Source organism: Tetrahymena thermophila (assembly GCF_000189635.1).
Source record: "Tetrahymena thermophila SB210 genomic scaffold scf_8254431, whole genome shotgun sequence".
Classification (NCBI taxonomy): Eukaryota; Ciliophora; class Oligohymenophorea; order Hymenostomatida; family Tetrahymenidae; genus Tetrahymena; species Tetrahymena thermophila.
The window spans coordinates 561,919-580,628 of NW_002476212.1; the positions used below are offsets into that span (position 1 = coordinate 561,919).

Here is an 18,710-nt window from a genome sequence, read left to right on the forward strand (position 1 = left end):
CAAATAAATGCGTAAATTAAATTAAATTCAACTGATTTTCAATCAAATCCAAAATGTCATCATCATAAACAAGACTAACAAGAAATCTTCATTTTTAATTGACGTAATGCTGATTATTGAGAAATACTTCTATATTATTTTAGATTATTTTCTCATTTGATTTTAATCACCGAATAAAAAGTTACACACTTTTTCCCCCCACCTTACCAAATATCACATCAGATGTAAAGATTATTTTATCGTTTCTAGAGAAAAAAAAAATCAAAATTCATTAAAGAAAGATTAATTTACTTTGAAAGATTTAAATAATTTCACTTATTATTACTTTCTTTCTTTATGAAAACGAATAATTCCTTTTTTCTTTTAAGTAATTAAATATTTAAAAAATTAAAAAGTTTTATAGTAGAACGATCATTATTGATCTTAAATGATTACTCTAGTAAATTGTTTTTTGGTAAGAAATTTAGTAAATTCGTTACGTAAATATCTTAATTTGAGTAAGGAAAGTAATGTTTTTCAGTGTGTTACAAATATATTAATAAAAATTATAATTTAAATAGCTAGCTTTCATTAACATATAAAATAAATTATATTTATTATAATTATATAGAATGCATATAATAATTGCAATATTTTTAATATAATCTATTTGAATAAAATACTATTTTTTACTTTTTATTTCTTTTTAAGTTATTATGTTTTATAAATTATTTGCATGTATCTAGAGGGTATTTTTATTAGATTTAAATCATAAAAAGTCAAATTTATATCTCTTAAAATATATTTTTTTCATGCTGTATAATTGCTTACTTACTCTTAAAACAAAAATGTTTATTTAATATCATCCATCATGTAAAAAAGATTTTTATTTTATTTTAGGTAAATTACTTAACAACGGGTAAGTAAGTAAATTAATTTATCTCAAGCTTTTAATTTATAAAAATTTATTTGTTCATTTATTAATTATTTACTCTAAATAATTTTTAAATTTGGTATTATTTGAATATCTAAAAATTTGAAATATATTAATTACATAAAGACCAAACTAAATTCTAATTGGTATTAGATTCTTTTTTAATAAGTATTATACATAATATTTGAAAATAATTTAAAATAATTCAATTAAAAATATTATAAATTATACATTTTCATCATATTACTTCATATAGATTATGATAATAAATTAAAATTTCTTCAGCTCACCACACTTACACAAGGAATTTAAAATTCTTGTTTTAAATTGACTCTAATAATATTTATCAAATTATACAGCAATATCAACTTTATTTGGATGATATTTTTTTTATTTACCAACTTATCTAATTAAATGAAAAAGATAAATATCTTAGGGTTGCTATTTTTATGAAACTAAAATTCAAAATTGTTCTTTCATATTCTAATCTAGGTTACTCTGACTGCTTTTATTAGATTCACTTTATTCTAAATTTTTTAATGAAAGTGATTTCAAAAAATTAGCACCGTAAGCTGGTCTTAAAGATCTTCTTATCAAGGAATTGTGTTTTCTTTTATTTCTGAATTTGTTTAAGCTGTTAATAAAATTTTGATCGTTGCCATTAACACTTTTTTGATTATCATTATCATTTTAATTATCATTTAGGTTATGAGGAGAATCATTAATAGATTATTACTAATTAATTTAACCTTAGCATAATAGTATTTAAGAGCTACTCTATTTTATTAATTTATCAGGAGAACCTATTGAAGTTGAAGAATATGAACTAAAATCAAGGTGTGTTTATGATTCTAGTTTAAATTAGTTTGTAATAGGAGATTCAACCTCTAAACTGATCTAATTTAAGTCTGCAAAAGAGGATAATTAATCATTTATTAATTGCTATTTTAAGATGTTAATTTTTGGTCTTTTAAATTTAGTGTTGGTTTAATATGTACAATTTTCATTTAGAGCTTTTTCAATAGTTATATCCATCTATTATTATTAGTTGTTATTAAAAGCTTTTTTTGTTTGAGATTCTTATTAGCTGACATCCATGAATGTTATTAACTGGGATGATTCATACACAAACTATTATTGTGATTCCTTATAATTTGATTGGTTTATTTCATTTAAGCTTCTACCTTGAAGGATACCATTCAATGAATTCTCACTATTTTTTTAGGCATAGTTGACAGAATTAAGCACCTAAATATTCTTGTTTTTTTAATTATTTAAAAATTCCTTATCGTCAATCTAATCGAAATTGTAAGATCTAGGAATATTTTGTAGCATATTAAAATCATCTTATATATCTTCAGTTCTTTTTGTCAAAAAATCTTTCGATAATATTTTTTTATTCTACTATTTTCTTTTTTTTGTTTTTTTATGGTTTTTATTTTAATTTTATTATTTAACTAAGTATCTATCTTAAGATTTTTTAAAGGCTTCTTTGACTTTGAGTGTTCTATAATTGATAAAAATAATTGTTTTTAAAATTAAATTTAAAGTTTTTAATTAATATTTTACATTAATTTTATTATTTTTTTAAGGAATTGGTTGTTGATTTCAACCATGACAAAATGTGAGTGGCAAATAAGTAAACCAAAGAACAATACGATTACTAAACTAGAATAGATGTTTCTAATTTATTCTTTTTAACCATCACTGGCTTTCAAAATAATTAAAAGTATAGCTGCTAAAATAAAAATTGTTTCTTAAAATATTTGCTTAAAATTCTCAGCTTTGTTTAAAAATGGTTTTTTCATAATTATGAAGGCAATAAAAATTGTTGGTGGAATAATTAAAAAGGCGCATTAGATAATTGTTATTTTATTCATGAAGATAAATATCAGACAATAAATTATTTTTTTTACACCAACATAAGCAAAGTATATTTTAGACTATAGATCCTCTTTTAAGCCCTACCAAACAGATCCAAACTTTTCTTAAACGCTACTTTCAGTTAGTTTTGTGTAATACTTATTAATAAATATTATTCCCATAATAGGTGTTGGAAACACAATAATGAATGTCAAAAACATCAAAATTTAATTGAAATATTCTATCTAGAGTTCTGTTTGCATATTTGTCCATTGTAAAAAAGTATAAAACACAATATGAAAATAAGCTAAAGCAAGAAATTCATAGTAAATTTTATATTAAAATATTCTATCAGCAGACTTCTTTACTTGAGAATACTTTTTCCCAATTAATTTAAAAACACAATGTAGGAAAATAATCAAAGCAAATAAAGTGTAGTATTATCCTATTTAATAGTTAAATTAATCATAAAGGATTTATTTTTCATAAAATCAATTAATTAATTAATTAATTACCTGTATTTAAAAGATAAATGGATTTTCTATTATTTCTTTCAAAAGAATCGTATGAGTATCTATCCAAGCTATTAGGAATTAATACAGAGAAAATATTTTTAAATATCTTAAAATCGAACACTGAGAAAACTTTCAAAAACTCCTATAAAACTAATGGGTACCTAAATTAATATTTTACTATTAAACTTTTCGAATTTAAATTAATCTTACTTAATATCTATAAAAGAGTGAAATTAAATTATCTATAAAGCATCAACTATACTAACTAAGAGATTAGAATTACCAAGAAAAACCTATTTTTATAAATTTATTTTAAAAATTTTTAATTAAATTCAAGTAATTATTGATTGATTAATTAATTAATTACTAATGGTATGAAGGAAATCATAATTAAAGTACAAAATATTTTGGCTAAAATTTCTATAACTTTAGATGCTCTTGTTTCATCTTTAGTGTGGTTGTATTAGCTCTTAATTATTATAGCATTTTATTATTCTCTTAATACAAACTCAATATTTTCATTAAATTCAATCAGTCTGATATAGCTATCTTCAACAAATTAATTTTTAACAATAAGTTATATTTATGGTGGCACTAAAACTTTGAAATTTAAATTCACTACTACTTGGTTTTATTTTGACAAAGAAGTACCAATTGAGTAACTAAAATCATCTTTATTGAGAGATTCTATTTACAGATCGAAAATATCCTCTTTTAATAAATCAACGCTTGTATTAAATTAAATTACAAATGAGTTCTCTATTCCCTGATCTAATAAATGATATTCTAAAGCAAATTTGCAAATAGATGGAAGATTAATATTAGTTTAAGAGCATTCAAATTAAGGTTCAATTTAACATTTATCATTGCATCCATCACCATTTTATAAGTTACCATCATCACATTCCTAATTTTAAACAATTCCATCTCCACAAATCTCTTCACATTTCTTTTAATTCTATTACTTACCATATTCACATTCTATTTTATAGCAGTTTAAAATATTATTCTCATCAATAAAGATTTAATGGTCTATTGGGCATATTTGAGTGCATTCTTTATCGTTTTTCAAAAAATCAGAACTAGATTTGCATAAAGAACACTAGTTAATTTAAGAACACTTTGCACAACCTTTACTGGAACAAGACTAACATAATTTATTTCCTGATTGGTAATATCCATCAGGGCATTAAGAAATGCAGCTATTTTAGAAAAGAAATAAATTTTTTTTCTCATCACAAGTTTGACATTGATAAGGTAATGGGCCTGAGCAAGTTTCGCACGAACTATCACAAGGCTTACAAAAATTATTTGCTAAATAAAATCCACTTTTACAACTATTGCATTAAGTACCACTTGTACAATCTATACAATTTTTTAGGCATTTAGAACAATAAGGATTATTACCTTCTCTATATTCTCCATTATGACATTTTTATAAGCACTAACCATCTATTTCAACAAAATCAGTTTCACATATTTCACAAACATCACTACTAAAGCATTTAGAGCAGTGGACTAAATTACAATCAAAGCATTTATTATCTTTTCCATATTTAGATCCACTACAAACCTTAAGACACTAGTTATTATCAAGAAAATAACCATCCTTACAGCTTGTACATTAGTTTTCTTAAGTACAACTATTGCACTCTAAATTATTAAATGAGTAATTAAGTATAAAAATAAATATTGAAATATAAAAGTTAATTACATTCAGGGCACTTTTAACATAGTGTATTCTAAAAATTTTTCTATAAAAAATATTAATCAGCACATTCTGTGCATTCATTCATAGATACACAGCTTGAGCAGTTTTAAGGACATTAGACACATGAATATCTATCTTCACTTATTTTATTTTTAAAATATCCTTGAGGACAGTTTAAAATACATTCTTTTTTGTAGTTCGCAAAAATATTTGAACCTAAGATCCTACATTTTTTATTTTAGCATCCATTAATTTTATCAATCGATTCCTCACATTAAGAGTCATCTTAATAAATGCATGTTTTATTGTCATTAGATGGGAAGAAACTCTAACCACACTCAATTACACATTCATCACTCAATATAGAGTCTATTCTTTTCTTAACTTATGATTAAAAAGAAATTAGATTAAAATAGGCTTTTAATTTGTAGACTTAATTGAAAAGCTAATTTATTTATTTTTTAAATTTAGAATTTTTGTTTTATGATTTGCCAATAAGAAAAGATAGGTTCTTTAAAAAATAAAGATATTTAAAAATATGTTAAATAGAATTTACATAGATAACCAGGTAAACATTATTTGCATGTTTATCCATCTTAGCAATCTTAGCAAAAAGGTAAGCACTTTTAGCATTAATTATTGTTTAAATAATAATTCTACGAGCAAGCATTACAAAAGTTTTCAGATTTACAATCGAGACATCCTGACTAACATTTTTAGCAAATACCTTAATTTAAATAAAATCCTTTGATACATTGAGAGCAAGTGGAAGTGTCTGCACAAATATCACAAGATTATTGGCAAAAAACACATTTGTTTTCTTAAAAATCAAAATGATAACCCTACTAACATTATGTGCATTGAGTGCTCTCACATTTTAGGCAATTCTAGAAAATACATGGTCTACAAACTTTTTGTGATGGATTTGCCTAATCAGTATCTTCAAATTATCCTAAACTACAGTTTTATACGCATTTATGAGTAGAAATATCTAAATAGTGAGAACTCTCCTTGCATATTGAGCATTTATCTGGGCTTCCACTGCACTTTAAACAATTTTCATCACATAAGTCTACTTATATACTCAACGAGTGTATACCAATAAACTAGCCTTCTTGCAAATTTTCAGAAGAGAATTCTAATTTCTTAAAATTAAAAATAATGGATTGAGCAATTGTCAAAATCAAGTTTTAATTTTTTATTACAAAAGCTTTATAAATATTTATTAAATAAAGCTATAATTTTTAGAAAAGAAAATCTGATAAATATGAAATAGTAAGGCTAGCTTAAATTTTAAATAAAATCTTAACAAATCGCAAATATATTTGACAAATTTTTAAAATTACAATTAATGGGTCAGTGTGCATTTCAAAACCAACAGTCAAATTCACGTAAGAGTCATATGCAGAGCTTGCACAGTAATCACTATTTTTAAATAATAGAGTTTTAATTGTTACTTAATTTTCTAAATGAAAAACCAAATGGATTTTGATATTTTCAAGATTTAAGAAGAAAGTGAATAACCTAATCTATTAATAAAGACTATTAAATACTTACTTGCAATCAGTTTTAAATTGATGGTACTCATAGCAATATTGAGAATCAGAGCCTATCAAATTTGAAATTTTCTTGATAATATCACCGCTTTTAACTTGGAGAGTGAAGTCTTTCTAAGTAACATCTATAAGTAGAATTTTGGCATTTATAATCATTTGGAAGTGATTAGTGCTATTAGAATAGTAATGAGTGTTTAAATACTTTATTAAAGTTTCATCCTTTTATAAAATCAAGAATTCAGGATTCCAATCTCTATTCTTAACACATTAAACACTCAGTTGAACTGAATCACTAAACGGAATTGGCTTTTTTACCCAATAATTTTATGGATTGGATAAATTTATAGATTAAGTGAACTTATTGTACTATTCATTTTGGACCACTGTGAGCAATCTTCCTAATTTAAAAAAATTATATTAAATTTGCTTATATTCAGGATATACATCATGTAATTAAAATGAATACCCTATACTTAGTTCATAATAATAACAATAACAATAATTTGTAGCTAAAAATACATTTATAATGCTGATAACATCTATCTTTTTATCTCTCTATCTATTATTACTTTCTTTCTTAATTTTCTATTCAATTGATTTAATTAAATATTTTAGATTTTTTTTGATAGAAATAATACAAGCAAACTTTTTAATAAGAAGGTGCATGAATCTTTTCTGTTTTGGATTTCTGTAATCTATAATTATTATTTTCAAAAGTCTAAATTTTACAAATTGCTTTTACCACTAATTTAATTTTCTTAAGGAGGTAACAAAAATATTAATAAAAAATCTTTTAGAATATAATTATTGGATGGGTATAATTAGAAAGTAAAATTATCAATTATACTTAAAAGGATTTATTTATTTATGGATATTATCAATTAAATTAAATAAGCGCTTAAAGAAATCTTATCTAAATATTTAGATAAATCCAATTTGAAAAGGCAATTAAAATTTTATTAATTTTTCGCAATTATAATTATATAAAATTTAAAATTAATTTAATAGAATAAAAAAATATTTTAATAAAATATAATTTTGTACAATAAAAGTCTTTTATTTATTTTCATTTATAATTTCTTTAGAAGTTAAAAAATAACCTGTTGGATTGCTGGGCTTAACAATTTATTATCTTTAGTTAAAAATACCTTTTAATCAAATGACTTAACTTTTTTTCTATTTTTAAATAGTAAATTTAGAAAATTTAAAAAAGACTTAACTTTCTTTACTTTGAAATATTTTTTTGCAAGAATAAAATTTATTTAAATATTTAAGGAGATTTTACATATAAAATACAAAAATTTTTAAATAAATTTTATATTTAATCCTATATTTCAAGAAAAAATAATAAATAATAATTGATTTTAAGTAAATTTAATCTTTTAAAAATAAACAAAATATTTTTAAAATATTATAGTATCTTAAGTTTTTTAAATAATTTATTCATCTATAAATTTACATAAATCTGAGTATCCTATAATCAATTTGAAATTATTATCATAATAAAAAAGATACCCTCAATCAGTCAGTTATACACATATTTTCATAAATAAATATAATTTTTATTAAACTAAAATATTTATATTAAAATATATTTAAACTACTAATAAAGATTTTTTAAAAAATATAAAAACATAGAAACATTTTTATAATAATTAATAAATATATCAAAGTTTTATTTTTAAAAATTAATCTTGACATAATAATAAAATTTTTATGGAAATAGTTCTAAAATACTCTAACTCCTCAAATATAAATAAATTTATAATATGTAAATTAAATACTAAAAAAAAATTTATTAAAAAATCTGGATATTTATAATTATGAGTAGCAGAGCTCTTAATTAATGATGAAATAGATTATATTAATAATGAATATTATTAAATATTTTTTGATTTTTCTTATTAAAATTAATAGTTGAAAATTTTTGAGATAATATCCAATTTTTAAAAAATTATATAATGCATTTATAAGAATAGAATTTAAAATCAGTAAATAAATATTAATAACTAAAAAAAGTTAAGAGATAGATTAAATATAGCTTGAATTACTTAATTGTTTTTTGAATGTAATAAAATAATATATAAATTAAATATGAAATAAAAGTCTATTTAAATATTTGATTCACTAATTTTATTATTTATAACTTTTTGGGTTTTTTATTAAAATTTAAAATTAATATAAACTGATCATTTGTATGCTTATATTTTATTTTATTAGATATCAAAAGCTTTTTAAGATTTAGATTACTTAATACAGCATGAAAATAATCAAATTGTAAATTATAATTTTACAGTTTATATTTATTTGCTTTGATAAATATTAAAAACTTGTTAAAAATTAAGCAAATATTATAATTATTTTATATTTATTTATTAAATTTTGTAATATATTTATTCAAAAAAATATTTTATTTTGAAAATAAATGTTTGGATTATTATTAAATTTTTTGCTGTATTAATTTTAGAAGAATACCATAAAAGAGTTTATATTAATTGTTATATTTATATTTGAAGAAATTTTTAATATATGTTGTTTGCATTCAGAACTATTTTTGATACTAAATCGAAAATAAAATTTTACTTTAGTTGTAATTAAAATTTTGAATAATTATTAATATTAGTTAAATGATTTGATTACTTAGAAATTAATTTTTAAAATAGCTGTCTATACCTTGAGATTAAGTATTACGAAGTGTTTATTATACAGGAGAAAGATGATGAGATAAGTAATTTACATGACGCTCTAATTAAATCACAATATTATTACTAAATTAGAAAGAATTTAGAATAATCTGAGAATTAATTAAAATGCAAATCAATACTTTTAACTCGTCATTTTATAAAAATTTCATATTAAAAGTAGAAAAAGAAGTAGATTTAGCCTAGTTTACAATTTATAAGGCATCATTATTTTAAAATAAATTAACATTTATTTCTAATTTAGCCAAAATAATTAAATAAATAATCTAGATTTTAAAAAAAGATTTAATTAAATCTGTCAGAAGCTAAGACTAAAATTTAGTAATTATTTATCTAATAATAAAAAGTAAAACATAAAAAATAACAAAGCAATTAATCAATTATACATCTTAACATATATTAAATATTCTAAATGTCCAACAAAACTGCTAAATTGCAAATTATTGGCTTATTTATTGCCTATATAATTCTTATAGTCATCTACAAGGATGGTGATATGAGTGATTTTGAAGATTTTCAAACTCGTTCTATTAAATTAGGATATAATTTTGAAGAACATTTTGTTGAAACCGAAGATGGTTTCATCATAAGCATTCACAGAGTTAGAGCTAAAAATAATTCTGAGTTAGAAACCTCTCAGAACTTTAATAATAATGAAACAAGCATTAATATGGAGACTTTATAATAATTATAGAAGAAAAACCCAATTTTAATGGGACATGGACTAGGTGGTAGCTCAGATACATTTAACAGAAATGTAGAAGAAAAAAGTTTAGCTTACTTCTTAGCTAGAAGTGGCTATGATATTTTTATCATGAATTCCAGAGGAAATAAATATTCATATCAACACAAGATTTATTCTATAGAATAAAGTGAATATTGGGACTTCAGCTTTTAAGATATGGCTAAATACGATGTTCCTGCTGTTGCCAATTATATTTTAAATAAAATATATAATTAATAAGCATAAAATTAATAATAAACTATAGAATAAAATGAATAAATTAAATTAAACTACATAGGACATTCATAAGGTTGTACTATTATCTTAGCTGCTTTATCTGATAAGTCTGTACCTAGTAGTTACTTCGAAAATGTTGTATTAATGACACCTGCTGCTCTTATCTTACATGGTACATCTCCTGTCTCTGATTTTATCTAAAAAGTAGACGTTCTAAGCTTTTTCTAGTAAGCTGGTTTACACAAATTCCTATAGATGAATGCATTTAATTATTATTTATGCAGAGCTATCCCCTACATCTGTGAATTCTCCGTAGGAATCACAACTGATAACTTCGAATCTCCAATTAATCATGATTTATTCTATAAATTAATGTACCACTATCCTGCAGGAACAAGCACAAAAGCTTATATTCACTTTAATTAATTAATGAAATCTAAAAAATTCTAAAAATTTGATTATGGTGCTGAAAAGAACTTTGCTATGTACAACTCTACATAAGTTCCAGAATACGCTTTAAGCAATATTAATAATAAAATCCACATTCTTGCAGGAACTCAAGATATTATTACACCCTTAGAAGATATCTACTATTTAAAAGAATAATTAGTAAATGCATAAAATGTCACTATAACACTTTTTAATGAAGGCCACTGCTCATTTATTATTGGAAAAGAAAATGAATTCTTAAATTTCATCCCTTAAATATTAGTTTGATGATATTTCAATTTAATTATTAACCTTTAAATTTAAAAATTGTATATATTTGTTAATTGTTTGTTCAATTAACTAACTAACTAACTTATCCTATTTTCAATTGCTTATTGCTTAAATTTCATATTTTTGCCACTAAATTTTAAAAATCTTTCAACAAAAAAAAAAATCAATATTTGTAAATATATGATAATCTTTCAGTAAAGCTTAAAATTGAGTAAATTTAATTAAAAATAGATTCTATGAATTTATGAGATTACAATTCTTTGTTTACTCAAAATTTAATTTATTAGATTTAATCAAATTAGACCAATACTTTTATTTATAATTTTCTACTTATGTAAATTATTATTCTATATTATTTAATTCATTTTAGAATAACTTACTTTACACTTTTAACTAACTCATGTTATAAATCTTCTATTTGAATAATTATAAATATTTTTTTGTTTTAATCATTTTGTTAAAATATTAAATAAAAATTTATATACTAATTATTGCAAATAAAGCTAAATAAAGCAAGTAATATATTCTATTGAAGAAAAAAAGAAATTTAACTACTTTTTAAGAATTAAGAAAAGAAGTTTTTAAATAATAATAAAACCAAACATTTATTTATTAAAAATTTAAAAATATAATTTAAAAAAATGATAATTAACTAATTTTTAACTTAATTTTTTATTTATTTATTTAATTATTAATTTATTTAATTATATACAATTATTAACAAGAGATTAGATTATGAATTATAAAATATTAAAGTTAAAATAAAAAATATAAGTTTAAGGTTAAAGATTTATTTTTTAAATTGAATATTTATTTAATTTAAAAAATATTTTAATTGTATTTTATCATTGAATTAATATAAATTTTAAGTTTATGAAAGTAAAATATTTCAATTTTAGATAAATTAACTTAAATTTATTTAAAAATATGAAAAGATTTATTTTCACTATTAACCTACTAGTATAGTGTTATTCTTGCCTTTTTAGTGAAATTTAGAATATCCTGATGTTACTACTCCTGTCTAAGATTAGTTTTTAGACCTAAAAAATATAGATTTACTTGATTAAATTATTGAGAAATTTTAATCAAAGTCATCTTCTTCTGCAAGTTTTATAGATTAATTATCTTTATTTAAATTCATTTTTTAATTTAATTTTTCTAAACTTGTTATTTTCTCTGACTAATCTTTATATTCAAGGTTTTGGTTCTCTATTGAATTCGATTACTATAAATTATTTTCTTATACAGATATTCTTTTAAGGCTTTTGATAACTAATCCACTTTTTATTTATTACTGAATGGTGTTATCATCATCAGAATTTTTCTATTATTAAAGATCCTATATTTATAAATCTTACAGAGTATCATGTTTAAATTCTTTTGAATTTTGTTCTTATTATATTTGATATGGGACAGTTTCTATTTATTAGATTTTTTAATTATTAGTATTTACATTTGAGTTTTATATTTTAAGAAAAGAATTTTGTTTATTTTCTTATCTTCGTATGTATTTTTGGATTTATATTTAATTTGTATTATTAAAGTCATCTTCATTTTCTATTATTTTTTCACTATCTTAATTCTTTTTAGGAGAGTTATTTAGGTAAATTATATTTGAGTATTTTGACTTATATATCTGCCTAGCACTGTCGCTTGGACTATCTATTAAAGGTTAATTATTATTTGCTAAGATCTTATTACTAAAAGAAACATCACATGAACTTTACTGTGCTAATAAAGTTGATGGAAACTCTGTAAATCTAGTGCTATTTCTATTAGTATTTGGAGATTAAAACCCGCTTTCTTAATTTTTAAAAAGATTTTTGTATGTAAAAGCTCTTGGTATTCTTCTGCCAAAAGGTATTTAAATAAAATTTTCTATTTTTTAAGGAGCATCCTAAACTAAATTTTCTATTTTTTAAGGAGCATCCTGAACTAAATTTTCTATTTTTTAAGCAGCATCCTCTGCCATCTAAAACTGTAATTCTCTAAATGTATTTACTTAAGAAAAATCTTAACAAGATATTTGATTATTTGAAATAATATTTGCTGTTTTCTGTTTAGCTTAATCAATCATGCAATAATTTTCAATACTTGCAGCATCCTCCTTACTATAATTTTTTTTATATTCTTAGTTATTGATATTTAATTACTACTCTATGCTGCTTTTTTTACTATAACTATTATTACATGAGATTATCGATTTCTATAAGTTTTATTTTTCAAAAATTTAGTCCTAATTATCCTTTTTACTTGATATTGTTGATTATGGAGATACTTTTTTTGGTTGATTTCTGAGCTTCTAGCAAAATTTAACAATTATAACAAATCTAGATTCATAAAATATAGATAAATAAAATAAAATAATTTTTGTAATTATTTTACATAAATTGTGTAGGTTTTTTAAGGATAACATAATAGATTTCTCTCATGCTAAAATAAAAATGGAGAAGAAGTATTATTGTAAAGAATGTAATAATTGCCCAACTAATTTAGATTCTATTTTCTTCAAGTGAGCCATCCATAGATTTTAATCCAATAAATAAAAAGCAGCAAATTGAAAAACATATTTCTTAAATTATCATTTTGATGTTCTCCTTTTTATGTTGAAAAGGCTGTTTTTTAATAACAAAAGCTAACAGAAGTAGAGGCATGATAGACAAAATAGCACATTAGACGATAGTTACTTGATAGAAGTATATTATCAACAAAGAAATTAATATTTTTCTAAAATGTAAAATGATAAAGTATATCATACAGATATACTCATGCTTCAATCCTTCATACAAGCTACCAAATTTTTCTTCAATATCCTTTTCTTTGAGTCTATGAAAATGTTTTTTCATCAAGTAAGCAGCAGCAAAGGGAATTGGTAAAACAAAAATAATAGTTAACATCATAACTGTTAAATTAAGGTAGTCTACTGGTTTTTCAACACTCATGTTAGTAAACTATAAAAGAATGTTGAAAACTAATTCTAAATAGACAGACATAACTACTTCATGATATATGGCATAAATAAAAAGTTTATCAACAAATTTACCAATCATTTTAAACTTAATTCCTATGAGCTTAAGCAATAAATGAACAGCCGCAGTAAATATAAACAAAGTATAATGTTATCCTATTTAGAAATAAATATTTTATTTTATAAATTTTATTCATTAAAATAAAATTTAAATACCTGCATTCTTGATAAAAAGAGCTTGAAGATCTTTCTATTCAAATACTTCAAAAGTAGGTTTCTCATAGTGTTCAGGAATAGCGTACTCAAAAAAGTTAGTTACAAAAGGAAAAGAAAAATCTTCAAAAACAGTAAAATAGAGCTCCAAATTAACAGGAAATCTAGAATAAAAAAATTAATTTTATATCATATTATTTAAAATATTTTTTTACTCTATATCTAAATATTTATGAAGCTTTATGATCTATGCAATATCAATAATACTTGCAACTAGGGTAATTCCACCTGATAGAGTCTAATTTATTTATATTCATTCATTTGTGTAAACACGAATTTAAAAATATTAATTTTAATTTACTATTGGAACTAGAGAAGCTATTACTGTTGTCGAAATAGCTTTAGAAGTGGCTTAAATACTCTAAGCTGCTTATTTTTACGATTCCTAAGCAACATATTCAGTATTCATTTACACAGTTTGAGTTGCTGCATCTAAAATGTAGGAACCTTTTGGAGATTTAGTAAGCGTAAGTTCTTCAACATTTTGTATTTGGCCATTTTAAATGATAGTAGTGATTGTATTTTAAACTTGAATGTTAAATTAAAACTCAATCTTTATCATATTACTCTGTTTTGAATTTGAAAGTGCATAGGTGTATGCAGAAGATTTTAATCCTTCTAGAGATATTTTCAAGTACTTAATAAAATCTTAAGTTACCTGAACATCTGTAAGAAACTATAAAATAACTTAATTTTTATTCTGAGAAGATGCTTTATAAGAAAGAGGAAGATAGCAAATACTTTTACCATGATTAGATTCTATTAAAGTAATAAAATTTATTAATTATAAATCAAAAATAAGTTTCAAAAAAGCTTTTACCTTTATGACAAACAAAGAGATATTCTATCCCACAAATTGAGCTGCAACCATCTCCATTTAGATTATTGCCATCATCGCATTGATACTCGCCGAAATTTAAGCCATCTCCACATATTTCTTTACATTTATCTTCAACTTAGTAATATCCAGTAGGACAAGATAATTTAAGGCATTATTTAATATTGTTTTTTGTAAAGTTTTAGTGGTCTTGTTAGCAAGTTGAAGAGCAGGTTTAATTATCTACCAGATATAAGTCAGGATCACTGCATAATGAGCAAGTATTAGTTCCTTTATCACATACTTTACAATTAGGATCATTACAAGGTACACAGCTCATCGACGAAGTATCGTTAAAGTAACCATTTGGACATTTTGGGATACATTAATTTTGATATAAAAATAGATTTGACTAAGGATCACAAGAGGTACATTGATTAGGTGATAGTCCTTGGCAATTATAACAGCTTTAATCACATTTAGAACATGTTTATTGTCCAAAGTATCTTGGAAAACACTCTTAGCAGCCGATTAAACTAGTGCAAACTTTACATCCGCTTAAACAGCTAGTGCATTTTAAAGTTTTTAAACTGCGGAATTAACCATCTGTACATGAAATTTCGCATATGCCATTTACTATATCATAGCCAGGTTTGCATTTAACACACACTTTATTATCTTTACATTTTAAACAATTTTATATGGGACAATTCTTACAAATCTAATCTTAGCTATACTAACTTCCTGAGCACTCTTATACACAAGTAGCACCGTCTAGATTATAATTTTTGCTGCATTTCTTGCAACTTACTCCGTTTGTACACGAATCACAATCTATTATAAATGTTTTTTTTTTATTATTTATCTTTATATGAAAAATTAATATGAAGATTTATTTACAAGCTTATTATTTAATATTTAAATTTATTAATAAAAAATTTAATTACTTTATTCACACTATAAACAATTTTGCTGCTGTGTACTTACATGTTATAAATAGTATCCATTTTCACATTAGATAGAATAATTTTAAGAACTACATTTTTAGTTTCCCTGTGGACATTTATAGCACTATGTAAAAGTTTAACTTGGGTCTTTAAATCCTTTGTAAAACCCATCTTAGCAGCTTTAAACACATTCTTTTTGGAAATTTGAATATTAAGGAAAATTACAATTACCATTTTAGCAACCTTATGAAGGGGAAGCATTTATACAATTTGAATCTTAAAACTTTATACATTTAGAGTTATCATTAGAAATAAATTAATTATTACCGCAGTCAGTAACGCATTAATAGTAATAATTTTTACTGATGTCATTATTGTATACTATTTTTTATTTTTAATAATTTTTAATTACTAGCCATATTTTTTAAATTTAGGTTCTTTTTATTTCAAAAATTTGTTAATTTTTCTTTCTCAAAATTTTTTTAGTTTAAAAAAATATTATTGTGTATTTTTTAATTGAAAATTTTTAAACCTTACAGTATTTATTTTAAAAGCACTCTTTGCAAGACGTATTATCTGTGCAAGATTTACAATTCTACAAGCAAGGATTACATGTTGCTGTTTAACTATCCACTTTTAGCTAGTAATAACCATCATTACATGAACTACAATAAGTGTTAGATGAGCAAGATGAGCATCCAGTAGGACAAGGAGTACATATGCTACCAGTTGCCATGTAATATCCATCACTACAAGTCAAACATAAAGAAGCTGATGTTGAACATGTACCGCATAAACTATCACATTAAGAACACTGACTACCATCAAAATAGTATCCATCTGAACATTTAAAGCATGTCATTCCACTAGTGCACTATTCACAATTTTAAACCTCGCATTTCTTACAAACTTGCTAAAGGGGATATGAAGCATCATTCGCTATAATATTAATTAAATTAATTAAAAAAAAATATCAATTAATTAGGATTCATTATAAAAAGATATTTGTACAAATAAAATCATAGCTAATATTAAAAAAACAAGTATTACTTGATAAAAGAATTAGATATTTTTTTTGTTATGCAGTATTTTTATTTAAATTAAAAAAGTAATAAGGTGGGATTATTTTTATTTTTAGTTTGATTAAGTTAATTTAGTATCTAAGGTAATTTATGAGATTCAAATTTCTTTTCTAATTAGGCAAAACTATTGTGGAAAAGATTAAGTGTAATTTAAAATTCTTATTTTTATTTTAATTGCTATCATTTTTTGTAAGGAAAGAAATATTATTTGTAATGTAAAAAGTAAAATATTTACTTTAGTAATATCCAGATGGGCAACTATCAACACAATTTTATTATTCGAAATCTATTGCTTAAGAGCTATTCTAGCACTATATGCATTAAGTTGGACTGTTTTAGCATTTCAAACAATTAGGGTCACAGAGATAAGCTTCTATCTGTAAGCTAATAATCCCAACTTATTCATCATTGATTGCGTTAGAGCTTAATTAAATTTACTTTATAAAAAAAGGTTTTTAGTCATTTTTATAAAATAACATTAAAAATAAAATTATGTAAATTAAAAAAACAAACGAAAATCGAAAAAATGTTTTTAAATAAATAAAGTTATTTAAAATTAGCCCATTATAATGTTTTAATTTATAAAAAATAAATCAATTAAGTATTTCAATATCAAAATGATATCATTAATTATAACACAAACTTAATTTTATTTTTTAAGTAATTAACAATATTGTTTACAGTAAATTACATTTATATTATTGAAATTATTAAAAGCATTCTTTTAATTTAAAAAATGGCTTTAATTACGCTTATAAACTAATTTTCAGTTTCTAAATATATAGCAGAATAATTCTTTGATTATTAAATAGTTTGGTGAATTCGGGATTATTTATTTATAACAAACAATTCAGGTTAAAAATTAAATTAAGTAAATCTCGAAAAATTATAAATAATTACAATATTATCTTGATAACCTGAAAACATATTGCTTATACTAATCTAAGAATCATATTTTTATCCAAAGCAGTAATCTCTATTCATTGAAATGAAAAAATAAATAAATAAAATAACTTTTGCTTAAATTTATTTACGAGCATGGTATTAGATATGTCAAAGCTTCATAACAATAAAAATCTTTGCTATTTGAAGTATAACTGCTCTATCCTTATTAAGGAAAAGTTACTGATTTCCCATTAAAAGTAAGAGATAAAGAAAAGCTTGATCTATTCATATCAATTAAGAGAAGATTTAAAGTCACATTAAACTTATAAAAATATTTTCCTTTAGTCAAGGATAGTGCGTTAAATACTTTAGTGAGCTGCTAATTTGGTCCCATTAATAATAGCTATGGCTAGAATTCAAGACTTTTTAAACATTAGTAACTTATTCCACCTTCACTAAAAGGTGGTTAACTAACCCAATAATTTTCAGTGTTAGCAAGATTATCATCATAAGTTAATTATTTAAAGGTTTCATTTAGAATCTATACCTATGATATTGTATATTCTAGATAATTTAGTTAAGCATAAGCGTTATTTAAATGTAATTTATAGTTAAATAAATATATTTACTTATTAAAAATGTAATCACTGAAATGAATAATAAAGACATCACTTAGTTGTTCTTTTACTAACTTTTATTATTTTTTTTATTATTTTAATTATTATGATTGTTTAATAAATTAAATTCTTTTGATAATTTTTTGGTAACAAAAACCAGAATATTTCTTAAATATAAAT

The 18,710-nt window shown here is 22.3% G+C and overlaps 3 protein-coding genes across 3 annotated transcripts; 1 reads left to right on the forward strand and 2 right to left on the reverse strand. All coding sequences in view use genetic code 6, as the record gives it.

The window, feature by feature from the left end:
- Positions 1-1,106: 1,106 nt before the first annotated feature.
- TTHERM_00313390 (transmembrane protein, putative) lies at positions 1,107-7,040 on the reverse strand (the record flags this gene model as incomplete). Its single annotated transcript, XM_001033520.2, has 10 exons — positions 1,107-2,420; positions 2,483-3,221; positions 3,292-3,452; positions 3,502-3,584; positions 3,659-4,944; positions 5,006-5,386; positions 5,559-6,147; positions 6,349-6,427; positions 6,560-6,956; positions 7,025-7,040. 10 exons carry the CDS (start codon positions 7,038-7,040, stop codon positions 1,376-1,378), a joined length of 4,776 nt encoding a protein of 1,591 aa, XP_001033520.2. The 3' UTR covers positions 1,107-1,375.
- A 2,632-nt stretch (positions 7,041-9,672) lies between these two features.
- Positions 9,673-10,938, forward strand: TTHERM_00313400 (Ab-hydrolase associated lipase region protein; the record flags this gene model as incomplete). The annotated part of the gene is made up of 1 exon (XM_001033521.1): positions 9,673-10,938. The coding sequence occupies one exon, from the start codon at positions 9,673-9,675 to the stop codon at positions 10,936-10,938; it is 1,266 nt and encodes a 421-aa protein (XP_001033521.1).
- Positions 10,939-11,884: 946 nt separating this feature from the next.
- TTHERM_00313410 (transmembrane protein, putative) lies at positions 11,885-18,582 on the reverse strand (the record flags this gene model as incomplete). Its single annotated transcript, XM_001033522.2, has 12 exons — positions 11,885-13,271; positions 13,327-14,065; positions 14,126-14,286; positions 14,338-14,420; positions 14,484-14,941; positions 15,003-15,833; positions 15,947-16,327; positions 16,484-16,885; positions 17,264-17,465; positions 17,929-18,004; positions 18,063-18,477; positions 18,543-18,582. The coding sequence occupies 12 exons, from the start codon at positions 18,580-18,582 to the stop codon at positions 11,885-11,887; spliced, it is 5,175 nt and encodes a 1,724-aa protein (XP_001033522.2).
- Between the last annotated feature and the right edge of the window lie 128 nt (positions 18,583-18,710).